Here is a 20,737-nt window from a genome sequence, read left to right on the forward strand (position 1 = left end):
TGAAATAGCTCCACTGGAATTCCATCACCTCCACTAGCTTTGTTCGTAGTGATGCTTTCTAAGGCCCACTTGACTTCACATTCCAGGATGTCTGGCTCTAGATGAGGGATCACACCATTGTGATTATCTGGGTCGTGAAGATCTTTTTTGTACAATTCTTCTTTGTATTCTTGCCACCTCTTCTTAATATCTTCTGCTTCTGTTAGGTCCATACCATTTCTGTCCTTTATCGAGGCCATCTTTGCATGAAATGTTCCCTTAGTATCTCTAATTTTCTTGAGGAGATCTCTAGTCTTTCCCATTCTGTTGTTTTCCTCTATGTCTTTGCATTGATCACTGAGGAAGGCTTTCTTATCTCTCCTTCCTATTCTTTGGAACTCTGCATTCAGATGTTTATATCTTTCCTTTCCTCCTTTGCTTTTCACTTCTTTTCTTTTCACAGCTATTTGTAAGGCCTCCCCAGACAGCCAGTTTGCTTTTTGCATTTCTCTTCCATGGGGATGGTCTTGATCCCTGTCTCCTGTACAATGTCACAAACCTCATTCCATAGTTCATCAGGCATTCTATCAGATCTAGTCCCTTAAATCTATTTCTCACTTCCATTGTATAATCATACGGGATTTGATTTAGGTCATACCTGAATGGTCTAGTGGTTTTCCCTACTTTCTTCAATTTAAGTCTGAATTTGGCAATAAGGAGTTCATGGTCTGAGCCACAGTCAGCTCCCAATCTTATTTTTGCTGACTGTATAGAGCTTCTCCTTCTTTGGCTGCAAAGAATATAATCAATCTGATTTCAGTGTTGAGCATCTGGTGATGTCCATGTGTAGCATTTTCTCTTGTGTTGTTGGAAGAGGGTGTTTGCTATAACCAGTGGGCTTTCTTGGCAAAACTCTATTAACCTTTGCCCTGCTTCATTCTGTATTCCAAGGCCAAATTTTCCTGTTATTCCAGGTGTTTCTTGACTGCCTACTTTTGCATTCCAGTCCCCTATAATGAAAAGGACATCAGTCCTTCCAATTTATCTAATTTCCCCCGCCTGAATTCTTTCCCCATCCCCAGCAAATAATGTTCGAATCCTTTGACCTGAGTCTGTTGTCTCAGCATCCTGGGAAATTGACAATAAATCCTAGTGCCTTTCCTGTCAGATCTAAACTGGAGCTAAAATCAGATCTTTCTTCAGTCTTAAATTGTTTTACTTTGGTGCTCACACTTTAAATGAGCCAATATGCTTTTTTCATCCCAACATTCCTGTCTGCTTCCAAGGCCATTTTTATATATCCTGTGATGTTCCTTTTGGCCAATTGTGCCTAGCCAAATGCACAAAATAGGTCTCCCTGAGAAATCCTTACTAAACTTAATATATTTGCGTAATACATATTTGTTTTCAAATGTATGTGTATCTTTTTCAGCACCAGATTACATCCCTATATGTTTTCTGGCACCTGATCACAGGCTCCCTATACTGGACTCAGGAAACAAAAATCAGTTTTCTAAGCCAGGGGGATTCTAACCAACTGGTTAAGTTTAAGGCATGTTTAATTGAAGCTACTGATGGTCACATCCTTAAAAATTTGTCTCTAAATACCTTTCCATAGTTCTTGTACATGAGCTCTCATTTATTACCCTGTAAATACCATTTCTTTGTGATATATTAATATAACTGATTGTGTGCTCAAATAAGTTTGGAAGATAGCACTTGCTGTATGTCAGGTCCTTTCAAAAATGTTGACAAATAACATTATATGTTTCATATAATATTTATTGCCTTTGATGTGTTCATTTTTCATTTCTTCCCTTGACAGTTTAGCTTTTTGTTTTTTTGTTTCTGGGTTTCTTTTCAGGTCTTTATTTTAATGTACCCTCATCATTATTTAATCTGAATTTATGTAATTCTGTTTTATTCCCTCTCCCACAATATTCTTGATCAAAACCTTTCTATTTAACCTGAACTTAAAATTTTAACTTTGAGAGCATGAGATTAAATTATAGGATGAGTCATGACATTGTTTCATTGACAAGAAAATGTTTCATTTTCAAAATAATTGTAATTCAGCTTAATTTAAGAAAATACATTAGCAAAGTTGATATAAGTAAAAAAAAATCATGACAATAGTATATAGATATTGATGTTTTTATTACAGTAAAGACAACATAAACCAAAAAAGAATGAATCGTCTATAATTTAAAGAACTACTTTCTTCTAAAAGTTATAAGCTTTAAAGGTGAAAACAAATTTTATCAAATATGTAAGTGAAAAAAACAGGCTTATCATTAACATTTAAAAAACATTAGATTATGTTTTTATAGAAATATTTATAAATATATAATTTTATAATTTTATTGATTGGATTCTAAAGTAAAACAAGTAAATTTAGAATTTTTTGTTCTTGGTAAATAGTTTAACACTTAATTCACAACTAAGTCTTTAGCTGTGTGTGTCTCGTTCTAACATCAGAATGAATTAAAAATGGTATGTAACAGCTCACTTAATCTGTTAACTATATTTAGATATATGTATTACAATCTCCTGATCACAGCTTCAACAATACCCTGGCAAAAATGAGAAAAAACAAAAAGTGTTAGCGATATAGTTCTAAATTATATTCATCTCAATTTAATTATATGAACTTTTATGTGTAAATACCCTCTACAAGTTACACTCTAAAGTAACAAGACTGGATTATACTATATCAAGAAAAAAATATAGATGAAAAGTTTGCAATTTAAGTATGGTTATCTTACTAATACAAACATTTTAAAATTAAATGGCTCAATTAGTAAAGAAGTAAAGAAATTATGAAAACTTTTCTTGTATTTTCTACCAACTATTTCACAGTCATAGCTTTAGAGACACTAAAATTTGCACTTAATTAGGGACATTTATTTCCTTAGAAAAATGACACTGGTTCACCAGAAGATTCGGTAGCATTCAAGCATTTGTAATGGCAGATTAGTAGCAGGAACATTTGAATATGCCGAAGTATTTACTACACCAAATGCTCGTTATTTCCAGGTAAAACATTTGAGTAGTTTAACGATGTACTTGTCCATATTCATTTGCTTGCAGCTTCTCCAAAATGTCATCGAGTGACTGGTTGTTAAGGCCAAAACCACATATTTTTAGACATTAGAAAATGTAAACACACTTTAAGACACTTCAATACAAGGTAAAAGAAAAATGTAAGTTCTCAATGGAACAAAAAGAGTGAAATTTTCTCACCAAAAATTTAATGTGTCTAAAACTCAGATATTTTGTTCTTTAGAGAGCAGGATATAAAGTGGCAGTCTTCAAGCATTTTTGTTCATCTGTCCCCTAAAATAATTTTGACAAGTAATACCTTGTGCATATTTAAATTATATGAAAATTTTCATAACTTTTATGTAACAAAGTATGCAATTTTGCTGTATTATTAATATTGATGTTTTAAAATAAAATTTAAACCAATCTTTTAAATGTATCCTATGTAATATTAATAACATACTGAATTCTTACTACTACTGTTCTTCTAAAATAAAATATCTCCTTAAATTTGTATTCCCTTTCTGCTGCTTCCACAGAATTTTATTCTACTTGAATCTTGAAAATCTGTTCTTGATCACTCTATTACACTTTCTGACATAAACTTTATACAGACAACAAGCACAAACATGTTTACGTCTAGATCACCTTTAAATTAATTTTCTTTTGACCAAAGGCTCTAATTTTTTTAATCACCTTGGTTGAGTTATCATTACAACTATGATGGGCATACAGTTGATCCAAACAAGTAAATTATAAATTTTGAGATAAAATCATTAAAAAATAAAAGGTAAATTTTAATTAGAAAGGTATCTCTTAATGGAACAAATTGGGAGAGATGTGTTTATGAAACCTTAGTTTAAAACACTGTTGAGGGACTTCCCTGCTGGTACAGTGGTTGAGAATCCACCACCAATGCACGGGACATGGGTTTTGATCCCCAGTCCGGGAAGATTCCACATGCTGCAGAGCAACTAAGCCTGCCCACCACGACTATTGAGCCCACACTCGATGCCCCCAGCCACAACTGCTGAAGCCTGTGTACCCTAGAGCCCTGCTCTGCAACAAGAGAAGCCACCGCAATGAGATGCCCATGCACCACAAGAACAGCCCCCTCTCAGTGCAACTAGAGAGAGCCTGTGTGCAGCAACAAAGACCCAGCATGGCCAAAAATAAATAACTTAGGGAAAAAAAAAAAACTTGAATTGTCCTTTTATTTGGCTCTCTGGAGATTTTACCTTTCCAAGAAATTCACCTTATTAAAATTCAGGGTAAGCAAGAGATATCCCTTTCTTGTGTAAAGTTAAGAGATTGGTGGCACTGAAGTGAGAGATGGGAAAAGAGACTGCCAACTGACCCCAAGTTGCACTGTAAGCAGATCAATTTACGGAAGTGAAGGATTTGGAAACAGGGTCCTCTAAAATGCTCTGTGTCCCCTCACATCCCTTGAATGTCTCTGCAAGCTCTGAGGTAGCCCTGCTGAACAGCGCTGAACCCTCTGGTCCTGGCCCCCTTACCATGTCCTCTGCCTGCCTTTTGTCTGTGGAAAACTTCAGTCCAAGAATAAGCTTAATCAGAGAAATGAGAAATTTGGAAACGAAAACAGTCAAAGACTAAATAATATAGTCATTAAGCACAGTCAGGGACTTTCAGTTCTTTCTCAGGGGTTATAATATTCTGAGCCATATCCTGTGAACTGTCTCATCGATACTAAAACACTAGGTGGAAGAAGTTAACTACCTGATGACGAGACTGCAGGCAAGACAGAAGCTGCCACAATTCAGAGAACTGGCTACAAAGAAAAGAGAACAAATGGACCTCGGAAGAGAAGGTTAAGTGTACCTAAAACAACCAAGATGATGCTGGTCAAACCACCGAGGACCAATCTGAAGATGACTGTTAGAGATGACTGTTCTGTTTCTGCATTAGCCCTCCACACCCTGTTTATAAAACCTCTCACCCCTTGACCACCCCCAGTTGCCGGCATCTGAAATAAAGCAAACTTTCCTTTCCACCAACCTGGCCTGTTTACTGACTTTTGAGCAGCAAGCACACACTCTTTCGGTAACTATCACAGTTTGAATACTCCTCAAAGATCCCTGAGAACAGTGTTGTTAACTTCAGCTGGACTAAGAAAAAGTACTCTTCCTGAATTACTCCTTTAGCTAAAGAACTGCTTTTGAAAGTTTCTGAGGGGGTACCATGTTACATTTTGAAACCTGCTCTTTGACCACCTGGCTAAACAAAGTGTATAACTGTGTATCATCTGAGTTATCACACTCCATTCATCAGCTGACTGGTCTTGAACAGATTCTGAGTAAGAAAGTCCTATTAAGGAATCAGGATGATAGCCCTGGTTAAATAGAGCTCAATTAGGAGCTTATACCGGAGAAGGCGATGGCACCCCACTCCAGTACTCTTGCCTGGAAAATCCCATGGATGGAGGAGCCTGGTAGGCTGCAGTCCATGGGGTTGCTGAGGGTTAGACATGACTGAGTGACTTCACTTTCACTTTTCATTTTCATGCATTGGAGAAGGAAATGGCAACCCACTCCAGTGTTCTTGCCTGAAGAATCCCAGGGACGGGGGAGCCTGGTGGGCTGGCGTCTATGGGTCGCACAGAGTCAGACACGACTGAAGTGACTTAGCAGCAGGAGCTTATACTGCTGTGGAAAAGCACTGGAAAAATAATTACACTGCTTTCACATGCAAATAAAAATGGATGTAACCGTCTCCTAAAATATTTAAAAAGAACTCTTAAAAAATCAAGGCTGTGTATTACTACTGTTCATCTTAAAATTTAATGAATAAGGCCCTTATCCTGTGACATGTCCTCAAATGTCTATTGTAAGACCTAGGTTGGCTTCAAGCCGAAGCAGAAATCCTTCCAAAAAGGATATGTTTGGAGTTCAGTCTCTGCAGATATGAGTTGACCTTATCCTGGAATGCCAGAGTGGCTTCACACGCACAAGCATCTTCTGTGGAGATGAGTCTTCGTGCTTCTTCAATGGCTGGAGGCAGTGACAGTACACAGAACGTTATAGCTAATCAGAAATCATAGGAAATCGGGAAATCGACGATTCAATACTTTTATTTTTAAGACTTAAGCTACGTGCATGTTCTAGGAGATAAAAGGATGTAAGAGCACACAGAAAGAGGAGGAAAGACTGTGGGATGTATCAAAGAAGAAACAGATGTTGAGGAAAAGTTTACAATTGTCAAAGCTAGGTGATGGTTATATGAGAGTTCTACTGTTCTCAATGCTTTTGTGATGATCAGAAATTCTCCATGATACAAAGTTAAAATGTTTCAACAGGATGTAGGGAGAAGCCAAGAATGCAGAGATAAAGACCATCTCCCTGTGATACTGTGTCTTCATTAAGAAACGAAAATGTTCACTAAGGAGAACAGGGTGGAGGTTCCTTTAAAAACCAATGGCAGGAAGGTCGCCTGGTGGAAAAGTAGAAACATTCCATCCTGAAGACATTTGGAAACCACTGGAGGATTTTGACCAAGAGGCAAGACTCAAAACTGTACTTCCGACTTGGAGACAGGAAAGCTCACTCCTGTCTAAGTGCATGGATGAGGCTTAAAGGGACCATCTTTACCTGAACATGTCTTCTTGTCTTCATTCAAAGTGTAGCCAGTGTCACAGTCGCAGTGATAAGAGGCATTGCCATCATACACACAGATGTGTTGGCAACCATGAGAGCCCAGGGCACACTGGTTAAGAACTGGCCAGGATTGGGGCAGGAGAGAGAATATTCACAAATTACAATCAGAAACGACACAGACTTCTGGGAGAAAGAAGCTTTGGTTTGGTCCCAAAGTGGGCACATATGAATCCTTCAGTCATCAGAGTCTCCCATGTTTCAGAAGGAGGGAGCCTCTTCCTGATCCCTCCCCCACAGCCCTTTTCTTGCTATTTCTTGCAAATATTTTGGGTTCTGCCTCTCTTTTTTTCGCTGCCAGTCCTGGAAGGCTGCACTGCATCTTAATTCTATTCCAGAACTTACCTCTGGCCTTTCCATAACACCTCCAAGCTCTCCAGCTACATATGGATCATCTTCACCATTACCAAAAATAAATTATTAGGGACCTACTCACACAGGTCCCTAATAATTTGATGCTGCACAAAAAAAGACTGTATTGACCGAGGGCCTGTCTTTGATGCTTAAAGTGGTACAGAAAACAATGGCCTGCGAGCTCATGCACACACAGAGAGAGAAAAATAATAACAATGATGATGGTGCTGATGATGTTGGTTGGATAAGAATGTATTTTTTATCTGTCACAAATACAGTACAAGGAGCAAAGTCTTCCTGGGGTTCATAGGTCCTTCTCGGCCATTACAGGAGTCAAACTATTTGTTCCCTTCTAAATCTCCTCTTAAGTGTCATTGCATGCTTCTAAACTTTCCATGGCTCACTATTGTTGTTCAGTCACTCAGCTGTGTCTGAGTCTTTGCAACCCCATGGACTGCAGCATGCCAGGCTTTCCTGTTCTTCACCATCTCCCAAAGCTTGCTCAAACTCATGTCCATTGAATCAGTGATCTCATCCTCTGTTGTCCCCTTTTCCTCCAGCCTTGAGTCTTTCCCAGCATCATGGTCTTTTCCAATGAGTCAGTTCCCTGCATCAGGTGGCCAAAGTACTGGAGCTTCAGCCTCGGCATCAATCCTTCCAATGTATATTTGGGGTTGATTTTCTTAAAGTCTGCTTATTTTATCACTGTTTCCATTGTTTCCCTATCTCTTTGCCATGAAGTGATGGGTCCAGATGCCATGATCTAAGTTTTTTTGAATGTCGAGTTTTAAGCCAGCTTTTTCACTCTCCTCTTTCACCTTCATCTATAGCTCACTACTGCCTATAAAAGAGCTTTTCATGGCACAGAAGGCCCTAGATAATCTAACCACAACGTCTTTCCAACTTTCACACTGATATTCCCTTCACTACTACAATTCAGATGTTTCCAGCAAAATGCCTGCTAGCAGAGCATTTCTTTTTCCCCTCAGCCCAGCTTAGCAGCAACTCCAGAGATAACAAGGGGACATGCCTCCAGTCCCCAGCCCCCGATCTGGGGCCCCACGGTTAATTTACTAGCTTTCCCACTGCCCAGCGAGGGGAAGGCAAGCCAGTAGAGGGGATCTGCCCCATGTTGTATACCCCAGTTTTAGCATGGCACCCATTATTGCTGTAAATTATATAAATAATTTCCCACCATCGCATCTTTCTTTTTCTATCTCCTTTTGCTGTCATGTGCTTTGCACCATGAGACAGTGTAGCTCAGTGTTTGAGAACTACAAACCACCAGATCAAGTGCCTGGGTTCAAATCCTGGCTCTCCCACTCACTAGCCAAGTGACCACCAGCAAGTAACTCAGTTGCTATGAGTAAATTTGCTGTGATCAGTAAATGTGTGACTGTCGCTAAAATGCCTGGGACAGCGCATGGCACCCAGCAGACACTGAAGAACGTGGGTGAACCATTACCTGGAACTGCTGCCTTAACTGAAATCTGTCTTAACTGAAAATCTCCTTTAATTTCTTCTTTTTAATAAAGTGGTTCATTTTATTCCATAATATCTGTTAGTTTACATGTAAATGCACTTTGTTTCCTTTTCGAAGGTCTGCAGAGAAGAGCAGCCTTGAATCCTCTGCACCCAGGGGACTTAGTCCCACCCTTGTGATTTAGTCCCACCCACCTCAACAAATTGACACAAGCCCCTCCCCTTGCCCATACCCGCTCCACTCCTCCAGTCCCAGCCCTTCGGCCACCCCTAGCCTCTCCTTAGTTATGGACTCTCACTACCAGTCGCTGCTTTCTTCAGGTACTGGTTCAGGAGTAATTAAAACAGTGGCATTGGCATATATAGACCACCATGTGTAAGACAGATAGCTAGTGGGGAGCGGCTATATAACACAGGGAGCCCAGATCAGCGCTCTGTGATGACTTAAAGGGGTGGGATGGAGGTGAGTGGGAGGGAGGCTTAAGAGGGAGGTGATACATGTATCCCTATGGCCGATTCACATTGTTGTACAGCACAAACTAACACAACATTGTAAAGCAATTATCCTCCAGTGTTTAAAAAAAAAAAAAATGACGCTTTTTTGGTTTTGCACCCAACCTGTTGTAACTCAGAGGCAGAAGCTGATGCTTCCTTACATGCTCACATGGCTAAGCACAGTCCTGGGAACAAAATAGGGGTTCAGTACTGTTTTATTGATCTCATTCTTTTTTAAAGGGCGAATTGGTGATGTGCCACTTCCTTTAATCTCTCTTGAAAAGATCACATATTACACCTCCTCAAGGAAGAGGAGAGTATACATAAAATCTAAAAAAAAAAAAATACTGAATATGCCAAAATTAAACACCACCTTGAGAGTTAGGAATTTCTCAGAGGACTGCTTTTACATTATAAATGCCACTCTGTTCTCCCAGTGAGTTTAAATCAAATTAATGAGGATTAGCAGTTCTGGCACGGGCTCCCTCACCAAGTCATAAGCCTCAGATTCACCCAAGATTGATCATCTAGAAACTGTCAGGGAAGGACTTGCTTCAAACTTACTGGAAGATCTGTGTGGGTCTAATTCAGTCATTTACAAAGCCTCCTTCACTAAAAACGATCCAGCTTTAAGTCGAACACTACAGAAAAGTTCCAGGTCTAGTTTTAATTGGAAAAAGATCAGTTCAGCCTATCACACCAAATAGTTACTGTCCCACTGACTTCCTCCAAAGTTTCCTATTTGCTTTTCAGAGATATAAAATTTTCCTGGACCGTACATCCAATTAGCTTTTCTTATATCCCCCACTCCCTGCCCATTACCCAGTAATTTTCTGAAGTGAGCTATGTTTGCAAAACCTAGTGAGCTCATTGCCGCCTAGCAGTGTGTGCCTTGGTCTGTAAGCATGGTAGAATGTCTGAAGTCCAACTGCTTACCTTACGTTTAAGAATCTCTCTCATGGTGAACTGAAAGTTGGTTTCACTGCAGTAGAAAAGGTCCCATACGAAAGAATTTACTGAGTGGACCTTACCTGAACACGTTTTTTTGTCTTCATTCAGAGTATAGCCCTCGTAGCACTCACAGTGGTGGGACCCAGCTCTGTCATTCACACAAATGTGCTGACAGCCATGCGTGCCCAAAGCACACTGATCTTGAGCTGCCAAGTGGAAGTCCAGAAGAAAAGAAATTAAATGCGGAAAGGTCTTTTATTACCCATATGTAGAAATCTTATTTGCAGCTAGCAATGCAAAAAAGGAGAACTTACTAGAAACCACTCAAAGCCATCAGTAATATTTGCTCTTACTAGAAGTTAGTTGAGTAAAACAAACTCCTACACACACAATACTTAGTCTTCTATTTTCCCCTATTCCTTTTCATAATCTATGCTGAGTTTATATTGTTGGTCTTTTTTTTTTTTTTTGGTTTGTTTGTTTGTCTGGCCTCACCATGTGGCATATGGGATCTTAGTTTCCTGACCAGGGATTGAACTCACAGTCACTGCATTGGAAGCATGGGGTCTTAACCACTGGACTGCCAGGGAAGTCCCCTATACTGAGCTTTTATAATCTAAGTATCTCATAAATACTTTCTAAAGCATTCCTTTTAGATTTGCTGTATTTATGCTGAATCAGAGGGATTCCAACAGTTGTGGAACTAATTATACTAGATTCAGAAAGACACAGAATCCACGTGTGAAGAAACTGTAGCTCAGTCCTCTCCTGTAATAAATGAGAAAATTGAGTCTAAAGGAGATAAACTGACTCAGAACAGCATCAGAACTCAAGACCCAAACTGCACTTTTGTGCACTTCTCTCTCTACCGACATGATATTTTTAAACTATTGTTTATCTTTGTGAACTTTTCGTTTTGAGAAGTCCTACACTTCATCCAATTTCCCCAAATGTAAACATCCTATATAAGCACATCATTATATAAGTAATGACCAAAACCAGGGAACTAATCACTGATACGATGCCCTGAACTAACCAAAGACATTATTCAAAGTCTGCCAGTGTTTCTACCACAAATGTCTTTTTGTGGCCCAGGATCCAATCCAGGCTCACACGTTGCTTTAAGCTGTCACATCTCCTTAGTTTCCTCCAACCTGGGACATTTCCTCAGTCTTTCTTTGCCTTTCATGACTGTGACACTTTTGAAAACTACTGAAAAATTAGTTCATGGAACATCTCTCATTTTGGAATGTCTCTCAGTTTGGGTTTGTCTGAGGTTTCCTCATGATCGTAAATCTTTAGCAAGAAAACCACAGAAATGCTGTTGTGCCCTGAGAACATGACGACAGAAGAAGCATGACATCACTGTGTGTCATGTGACGACAGGAGAAGCATGACGTCACTCTGTCACTGCCGGTGACATCAGCTCTGATGACTTAGTGGAAGTGGTGTCTGCCAGGTCTCTCCACTGCGGAGTTACTGCTTTTCTTTTTTTATTTTTATTTGATTTTAACTAAATTGGTGGGCTGTTATTTGATTTTAACTAAATTGTCTTCAGCATCTGGAGAGGACAATTAGGGCTGGGGACAGAGAAGGAAATGAACAACACACTCACACAGGTAGGTCACCAGACAACATACTGCCATTTTTAACTTGTCTCATAAGAAATGGGAAAAGCCCAAGATGGCAACAGACAAAAAGATATCAAGTTCCCCGTTGAGATGACCCCCCCAACAGAGAGGCAATAGTAAAGCCCCTGCCCCCACTTACCTGAACACGTCTTCCTGTCTTCATTTAAGGTGTAACCTTCGTAGCACTCACAATGATAAGAGCCAGTTCTGTCGTTCACACAGATGTGTTCACAGCCATGAGTGTTAAGAGCACACTTATCAATAGCTATCAAAAGACAACCAGGACAAATGCCAACAGATGGAAAACATGGTAAGCAAATAACTATGGGCCACACCACACACATCCATGCACACATACACACACACACATACACACACACACAATGCTAATGAAATGGGCCAGTCTGACACAAGAGGATGCCTACTGGATGGGAGGGTTGGAACTCACTTCCTGATCTTGGTTCTTTCACTAACAGACCCCATTACAGGGGTAAGTCTTCTCCCTTCTTGGGGCAGCGGGGACGGATCTCAATTTCATTTTCTATAAAATGATCAGGTTGAGTCAAATGATCTCTTCAGTTTTATTCCTCTCAACAATTATTTTCTAGGATCTAACAAAATGGACCTAATTTGTACTCTTCATTGACAGTATATGAGTAATTCATACAGCAGACGAGTGAGAACCTCCCTAAGTTTTCTTCCACTTCTAGATTCCATGAGCATCTAGGGTTACAGAGAGGTAAAAGTAGCTTGTATTTAATTAAATGAAATCCAGGAAAAATTCCAAAACCTCAAAAGACCAAGAGTTTTGTCCTTTTCCCCTACTAACCCTTCTCTCTAAAACAAGCCATAAATGCTGTAATAGATTGTTTTAGGTATTATCTCACTTTCCTCCTCATGTTACTTTTCAAGGAAAGTTGTTGATAACAGTAAATCTGCCACAAGGCAGTTAAGAGAAAAGCATAAGGCCAGTCCAAAGTCTTGGGGAGTGAGTCCCGAAATATGCCCCTGTCAGCCACTGTCCCTTAAGCAGGCCTCACCGGAACATGTCTTCTTATCAGCGTTCAAGGAATATCCTTGGCTGCATTCACAGTGGTGCCTGCCTTCCCCGTCACTGATACACACATGCTGGCACTGATGTGTGCCCAGTGCACACGGGTCCAGAGCTGTGCAAAGGAAATTTACAACAGTCAGCGTCAACACATAAGAAGCATTTCAGATACTTCCTCTCTTGTCAAAAAAAAAAATCGCTCTGCACATTCCTCTCCAATTCCATCTTTAGTTCACTCTAAAAATTGACTATTTGTTTTCTGCCCTTGGCTTATTTCTGCCCCACTCTTAGTAATGTTTAAATTAGTAACTAGGAATGCTACTAATTTAAAATCATAGATCTTGTGGTTGAGTTTCTCAAAGGAGAAAGGGATTTTTGAATTTGGAGCTAAAACCAAACAGTTACATGAATCAGACAATTCAGGGTTTTATCCAATGTATCCACCTGGACAGAGAAAAAGATTTTTGCTCTCCAACTGCAAGAAGAGAACAATATTGTACTTCCTGAAGTTCTACAAGCTAGTTGTCCCACTGCAATCAGAAGCCAGTTTCCAAGGGTTTTATAGTGTGAGTCTAAACAGAATTCATCCCCAGGCATTGCACTAGGCCTGGAATCCACTCACTCTTTGGGTACCAATACATGTTTGAACATGCAAATGGTGGAGGGCAATGCAGGTAACTGCCTTTTAAATATATGGTGTGGGTTCCTGAGCCCAAATGTATCTACATGTGACTCTCATATCTGCAAGGAGTCTAAACTCATATGTTGTATGAAAAAGAAAGTGACAGTGTTAGTCACTCAGTCATGTCTGACTCTTTGCGACCCCATGGACTATAGCCCGCCAGGTTCCTCTGTCCAGGGATTCTCCAGGCAAGAATACTAGAGTGGGTGGCCATTCTCTTCTCCAGGGGATCTTCCCAACCCAGGGATCAAACCCAGGTTTCCTGCATTGTAAGCAGATTCTTTACCATCTGTGCCACCAGGGAAGCCCCATTTGCTATATGCTGCTGCTGCTGCTGCTAAGTTGCTTCAGTCGTGTCTGACTCTGTGCGACCCCATAAACGGCAGCCCACCAGGCTCTCCCATCCCTGGGATTCTCCAGGCCAGAACACTGGAATAGGTTGCCATTTCCTTCTCCAATGCATGAAAGTGAAAAGTGAAAGGGAAGTTGCTCAGTCTTGTCCAACTCTTAGCGACCCCATGGACTGCAGCCTACCAGGCTCCTCCGTCCATGGGATTTTCCAGGCAAGAGTACTGGAGTGGGGTGCCATTGCCTTCTCCATCTGCTATATACGAGTCGGTAAAAGAAAAAGAAGAACACAACACATTAGCTAAATGGCATCCTCATCTTTTTGCTCCTGGAGCCATTTTTATGTCAGACTTTTTTCCCAAGCGACATGTTTTGAAAAAAGAATCATGAATTTGGTCATTTCTGAGAAACCAAGGAGGCCTGTTGGAGGAGGCTGGCATCCCTGTGGCAGTTCACCCAGCCCCCACAGTTCTAGCAACAGGACAAGGCTAATATTTTTCCAAGAAGGGCCTTTTCATGGAATAATCTTTCCAGTCGGTTGACTACAACAGCTGCCCCTCAGTCTTTTTTTCCAAAGACAGGACATTTTTCCCCCAGAACAAGCAGGTCTCTTGTACCAGGATGAAAAGGTGGCCACTCACCACTTGTTACTTTATGTCCTTCAAGCCCTTCCCCAGGTGCTAGCTTTGAGGCCCAACCTTGCCACAGAACAGCATCTTCATGGAAAAGTTCTCACCCACAAATATAGGGGGGGTTTCCTGGGAGAAAGAAAGCTATTTTCTTTTGGGAAACCAATGACTGCCAAGTTGATGCCACCAAAGCCAAGGACAGCATGAGAAGACCCAGTGTCCTAAGGCAGGAAACACAAGAGGCCCCCTGCCAGGTCTGGCTGAGATGAGGTCAGAATTCGCTCCAGACTGAGACTTCATCTCCCATTTCCTGACAAACTGTTGATTACTGAGTTTCACTTTCATTTATGTATAAAGTCTCCTTGAAATTGACAACAATAATTATTGGTTCACTTGCTTGTCTCAGCTCCAGCCCTAGACTTATGCTTGATGGTAGGCAGGGATTACCTTTATCTTTGTATCATCAGTGATCGATAAACACATATTGAGAAAACAAATGTAGGATAAATTATATGGCAAAAGTTATCTACACTTTAAAATTCACCTGAACTAGAAATTTGTCCACACCTGCTTGGATAATTCTACAAAGTTTTGAAAGATTATTTCCAAATGACTTTAAAAAAATGAATATAGATAGAAACAAAGGAAGATATAAATTTTTTAAAGAAAAACAAAAAATAAATTTAAAAGTAAAAATTAAAAAGTTCGAGTCCCACAAATTCATAATTCTGATCAGTGACTAAAGATAAAACTGAGCCTTGAATGGACTCATATTCATGGGTTTGACTGTTTCATGCTAAAAATTCTAATTAAATCAGCATTTAATTTAAACTCCATCCTAAAGGAAGAAAGGAGAGGGAGGGCAGTAGCAGAATAATTTAAAACTTAAAACATTAAAATAAAGAACCAAAAAATAGCCTACATCTTGCTATCTCAAAAATGAGCTGAAATCCTAGTCTCCATGGTTCTTAATCCTGTCCCTCCACAAGGAATAATCAGAGAAACAGCCGAATCTGAAAACTGGAGTATTTGCTAAGTATACACTCCAATGGACATTTATGCTGGACAAGAAGCCAGCCAATCTTTCCAGGGACAGATGCAGTCCCTGTCTTCTGAGAAAAAAAAAACAAGCAGAGTTCTGTTAAATCTAGAGATGGTAAAACTAAAGAAAATACCTGGAAAAAATGCGGTGGGCAGAGGGGAGAAGAGAGGTGTCTGGTTTTTTATTTGTATTTTTTTCTGACCCCATCAGGGAACAGCAGGATCATTTACCCCGGATATTTCCAGAACTTCACATTTCTAATGCAAACAGGAAGATTTTATGAGCAAACCAACTTATACATAAGGCAGCTCTATATTCCTAAGCCAACAAAGTATGCTTAAGTTTAGAAAAAAAAAAAACCGTCACATACCAAAAAAACGTTGCTTATATTTAAGTTTTCCATAAAATTTGCACCAAAGAGAAAAGAATAAATCTCTTTTTCTTCAGACACATGATGTCTGACTATAACATCTTTTCTAACTATAAGCAAAGACTTACCACAAAAGGTCTCCTGGAATCTAGAGGAAAGTTTCTCAATGACCCCATAGGTCTCCACGTAGAAAACGTGCTCGTCCAGGGGTTCGCTGGCCATCATCTTGAGGGATTCCATGTCGGCCCGGTCCACGCCCACGGCGTACAGCTCAATACCGGACGCCCGGGCCCGTGCCGCCACCTCGTTCACCTGGTCCTGGGGCCGCCCGTCGGTCACGATGATGGCCACTTTGGGGATGTTGGAAGAGGGCCCTCGAGCTCCTGCCTCTACTGTGAAGGCTTCATCCATCGCCGTCTGGATGGCCAGGCCTGACATGGTGCCCGTAGACAAGGGCGTGATCCGCGCCACGGCTCGTTTCAGGGACTGCTTATCCGAGTGGGTCTGGAGATGGAACTCGATCTTCACGGTGCTGGCGTAGTTCACCACTGCTACCCGCGTGTCCATTGGCCCGATGTCCAGAGTGTCGATTATTTTCGAGACAAAGGTTTTCACTTTGGTGAACTCCAGGGGCCGTACACTACGGGAACTATCGATGATGAACACCAAGTCCAAGGGCCTGCTCTTGCAAACACCTGCAAAGAAGGGCATGGGGAACAGTACATGGCTAATCCGTGAGCAGATCACAGTCAGAAGGGGAATGTTGCGACCAGCATCCTTGGCCCCAGATACCCCACTCTCTGCTGTCTTCCTGAAGACCACCCTCCCTTTGGTGGTTGAAAGCACTGAGGCCTTTCAGGATTCCCCAGCGAGAATTCACATAGAGGTGTGACATTTCCTCAAAGAACTCCCCTATTTGAATGTCCTGAACTTTTCACTTGGAAAGTTTCATCCTTCTGCTTAAAGTTTTGTTCAAAGGTTCCTCTTGACGCCCAGGAATGAATGGACTCCAGGCCTCTCTTGGGCACCTTGGCCATCCCTGAACCCTGTCTGAACTGAACTCAGGGCAGCCTCAATGCCCCCTCCACTGCCTGCTCAAGCCTCACAGCCCTTCAGACAACGGCAGACTGTGGGGCGAGGCACTCCGGTGCTCTCCTGGTGACTTCCTTCTTTTTCTCCACTTTCAATGTGCTGAAAACTGCTCCAGCTGCTAAGTCACTTCAGTCGTGTCCGACTCTGTGAGACCCCATAGACGGCAGCCCACCAGGCTCCCCCATCCCTGGGATTCTCCAGGCAAGAACACTGGAGTGGGTTGCCATTTCCTTCTCCAGAGCAGCCCTAAATTCTCCCTCCATCTGGTCATTCACTCATGTTTAGTGAACTCTGAGGTCCAAATAGCCCTGAGTTTAAACCTTGAAAAGTAGAAAGAAGGGTGACCACTTTGTCTGGTCCATGTTGAGATCCGTCTTTGTCAGCATGTCTTGTTTCAAGAAGCAGAGATTCTGACCTGGTATCTATACTACTGCCCCCACCAAATTCTCTTAGTCACCTCTCTTTCATTTTTTCATTCCCCAAATATTTTTTTTTTAAAGTGTCTGCTTGCAATGCGGGAGACCTTGGTTTGACCCCTGGGTTGGGAAGATCCCCTGGAGAAGGAAATGGCAACCCACTCCAGTACTCTTGCCTGGAAAATTCCATGGATTGAGAAGCCTGGTAGGCTACAGTCCATGAGGTCACAAAGAGTCAGACACAACTGAGCAACTTCACTTTCACCGTGTATTAAACCAAGGGGCTACAAAAATAATAATCATAATAAGCCAGATTACCTGCCCTCAAGGAACATGTATCATTCCCACACAAAAGGACCTAGCACATTGTAGAGACACAATACAGTTTTGTTTTCAGCACATCCTTCTTATCCTTTCCCCGTCTAATCTCGTTCTATACTCCTCCCTCTCCTGCTGCTGCTGCTAAGTCGCTCTGTGCGACCCCACAGACGGCAGCCCACCAGGCTCCTCCGTCCCTGGGATTCTCCAGGCAAGAACACTGGAATGGGTTGCCATTTCCTTCTCCAATGCATGAAAGTGAAAAGTGAAAGGGAAGTCGCTCAGTCTTGTCCGACTCTTAGCGATCCCATGGACTGCAGCCCACCAGGCTCCTCTGCCCGTGGGATTTTCCAGGCAAGAGTACTGGAGTGGGGTGCCATTGCCTTCTCCATTCCTAGCCACCCAAATCAAATCCAAGAGAGCAGCCATTCCTCCTTCTTTCCCAAAACACACACACACACACACACCCAAGCCCTGAAACAAAATGAGATCCTTTGGCATGAAATGTCACTCAGGGTTCTTTCCTTTTCTAATAAGAGGCTGGCTGGAAATTGATGAAACTCTAAGAGAGCAATTTACTCAGTGTGTAAGGGGAAAAAGTGTAGGTATTTATTTATTCAAAATTAAATTCCTAGCTAGGCAGTTGATGACAGAAAAGCCCTGTCTGCAATAGGAATTATGCCTCCGTATAGTTTAAACAACAACAACAACAACAACAACTGGTAAATATCCTCTTGCTTTCAGCCTGATTCCTACAGGTATTAATTAAGACAATAAATAAATCCTACTTTCAATAACACTTTAGATAACACAGGATTTCAACCCAACAACCTTGTCAAGTTAGAGATGCAATTAGAGATGCAAGTTAGAGTTGCTTTTATACCCTTGTACAGAGAGGTGTAGAGCTAGAAAGTGATAGAATATAGATTGGACTCCAGGTTTCCAGACTCCCAGCCCAAAGGGACTTTTCATTGCATGATTACCTCTCTGAGGCAACATTTTCTGCCACCAAAATTAACATTATCTCAAGTACCTAGTAAATATCTTGCTTGGTGATGTTGAGTCATCAGTCTGAATATGCTACACGTCATGTATTTAGCTAAGTCAAAAGGAGTTAATTCTTTTTTTAAAAAAAAACTTCAGAATTTCATTTCATCCCTGATTACCATGCATTGAGAGCAAAGAAGAAGAAAAATCTTTCCAGGAGATGGATCTGGCTGTATTTGCATAATTTGAGTAAAAGGAAAACTACATATGATATGAACCCTGTATCTGACAGTGTTGTGTCTAACATCCAAATGGTGTCTTTACTCATGTTGAGGTTACGTTCTTGCAAGTAAATGTGCAGGATTCCTTTCCTTCTTCACTTGATTTTTCGCAGGGAATCATCTATGGGGGTTACAGGGGTGTAGTGGGCAGGATAAGATAATACCCTCCCCTCACAGATGTCCATGACCTAATTCCCAGAACCTGTAAGTATGTTTATTTACAAGGTAAATGAGATTCTGCAAGTGTGATTGCATTGAAGATTTGAGATGGGGCAGTTATACTGATGGATCCAATATAATTACAAAGGCTCCTAAAAGTTGAATAGGGAAGCAGAAGAGGAGATCTGGGAGATGACATGTGAGGACTCATCCTGCCTTTGGTGGCTTTGAAAATGGAGGGAAAATGTCATGAGCCAAGGAATGAGGGTCACCTCTATATGGTGAAAAAGGCAAAGAAATGGATTCTCCTCTAAGATCTTTCCAAAAGGAAAGCAGCCCTGCTGATACCTTAATTTTAGTTCAGAGAGACTAGTGTCAGACTTCTGATCTACAGAACTCGTAGACAGTAAATGTGTGCTGTTTTAAGCCACTAAATTCATGGTAATTTATTACAGCAGGAATAGAAAATACAGGGGGCTTGGCAGGACGTTCTGTGAGCATCTGCTTACTTCCTGATTCAGACCCCCTTTGCATTCATTGTTTTTGAATCTCACTCCCCTTTTCTAGATAACAGCACTTTGATTCTTAGAAATCAAGAAAATGAGAATCTGAATTTCCAAAAATGTTTCCTTACTCATAATAATTGTCAATTTCTGAGAACTCCGCTAGAAATAAAAGTCCATAGCAAAGCCTAGCAATTTCTGGATGCGAAAAGAATTTGAAAAAGAGTGGAATATGGTGCTTATTAAAGAATTATCATTTAATATTGGTTTTTATTTCAAGTAATAAAGGACCAATGCTGCTCAGGGGAACATTGACCACCCCATAAGAAATCCTTCCTTTTCTTTCTAGTCCCTTCCCCAAGGAATGTGGATCAGACCAGAGATAAAATAACCTCTAGGAGAAAGACTTCTTCCCTATCCTCATTCTTGACCTGAAGCAACCCACTGGTCAGGCTGTATATAACCATTGTGACTCCCTGTCTCAATGACAATGCTCTTGCCATAGCAAATCCAGCCCACTGGAGCTGATGCAGGAAAGAATCCTTTCTGTTTTTCCTCAACATTACTCAAAAGGTGCATTGTGGACAACACAAATCAACCTGGGGCGTGAAGCATCACTGGCCAATGAGACTAGACATCCAGAAAATGGTTTGGTGCTGCCTCTCTTTAACAACTCTGATGCTGGACTTTTTGGTAATGAAGATAAAAAATCCTATGTAAACCACACTAAGAGCTTGGTAGCCTGAAGCAGTGAAAAGACACACACTTGGAATATCTGAGCCCCGAGCTTTATTCCTGGCTCTGACCCTGATTTGCTGGATTCTCTCACCTTGCTCGGCTCCCCTGTATGTGCTGTCAGGGGCTGTGTTGGATCACCTTCCAACTCTGCTCTCTAAGAGGTTTCCTCTGCCCCAAAAATCAACTACTGACCCACAAGTGAATTGCGATTGTTCACCAAAGACCCAAAGTGTCCTGGGTATTTGAGCATGTAAGAGAGCACAGGTTGGGGTTGTGGTGCAATCAGCCAGAGAACTGAAAGCAGAATTTCAGGGAAAGATTACTAAGCTGAACAAGAGGCGGGGTCTGGGACAGAGAGCTGTGAGGCACCCCTACCTGTTCCCACAGCTGCCCCATCCTCTCTGCCCAAGTCTCAGGGGGCAGCTGCTGGAGTCTGAGCTTCAGGAGGAGGGAAGTCTAGCCCTGGCTATGAGGGACCTTGGGCATCTCCCTTCCCTTCTCTGGACCTCAGTTTTC

At 41.3% G+C, this 20,737-nt stretch overlaps 1 protein-coding gene across 1 annotated transcript in view; it reads right to left on the minus strand.

Annotated features, from left to right (window-relative positions):
* Positions 1-2,906: 2,906 nt before the first annotated feature.
* MATN3 (matrilin 3) overlaps positions 2,907-20,737 on the minus strand; it is an 18,330-nt gene continuing 499 nt past the window's right edge. The window contains exons 2-8 of the mRNA XM_010840681.1: positions 15,856-16,422; positions 12,646-12,771; positions 11,745-11,870; positions 10,055-10,180; positions 6,630-6,755; positions 5,922-6,032; positions 2,907-3,089 (exon numbers count right to left, since the gene is read on the minus strand). Coding sequence (XP_010838983.1) covers positions 3,034-3,089; positions 5,922-6,032; positions 6,630-6,755; positions 10,055-10,180; positions 11,745-11,870; positions 12,646-12,771; positions 15,856-16,422 — 1,238 coding nt within the window. The 3' untranslated portion in view covers positions 2,907-3,033. The remainder of the gene's footprint in view (positions 3,090-5,921; positions 6,033-6,629; positions 6,756-10,054; positions 10,181-11,744; positions 11,871-12,645; positions 12,772-15,855; positions 16,423-20,737) is intronic.

This window comes from Bison bison, unplaced genomic scaffold (assembly GCF_000754665.1).
Source record: "Bison bison bison isolate TAMUID 2011002044 unplaced genomic scaffold, Bison_UMD1.0 scf7180017864145, whole genome shotgun sequence".
Classification (NCBI taxonomy): Eukaryota; Metazoa; Chordata; class Mammalia; order Artiodactyla; family Bovidae; genus Bison; species Bison bison.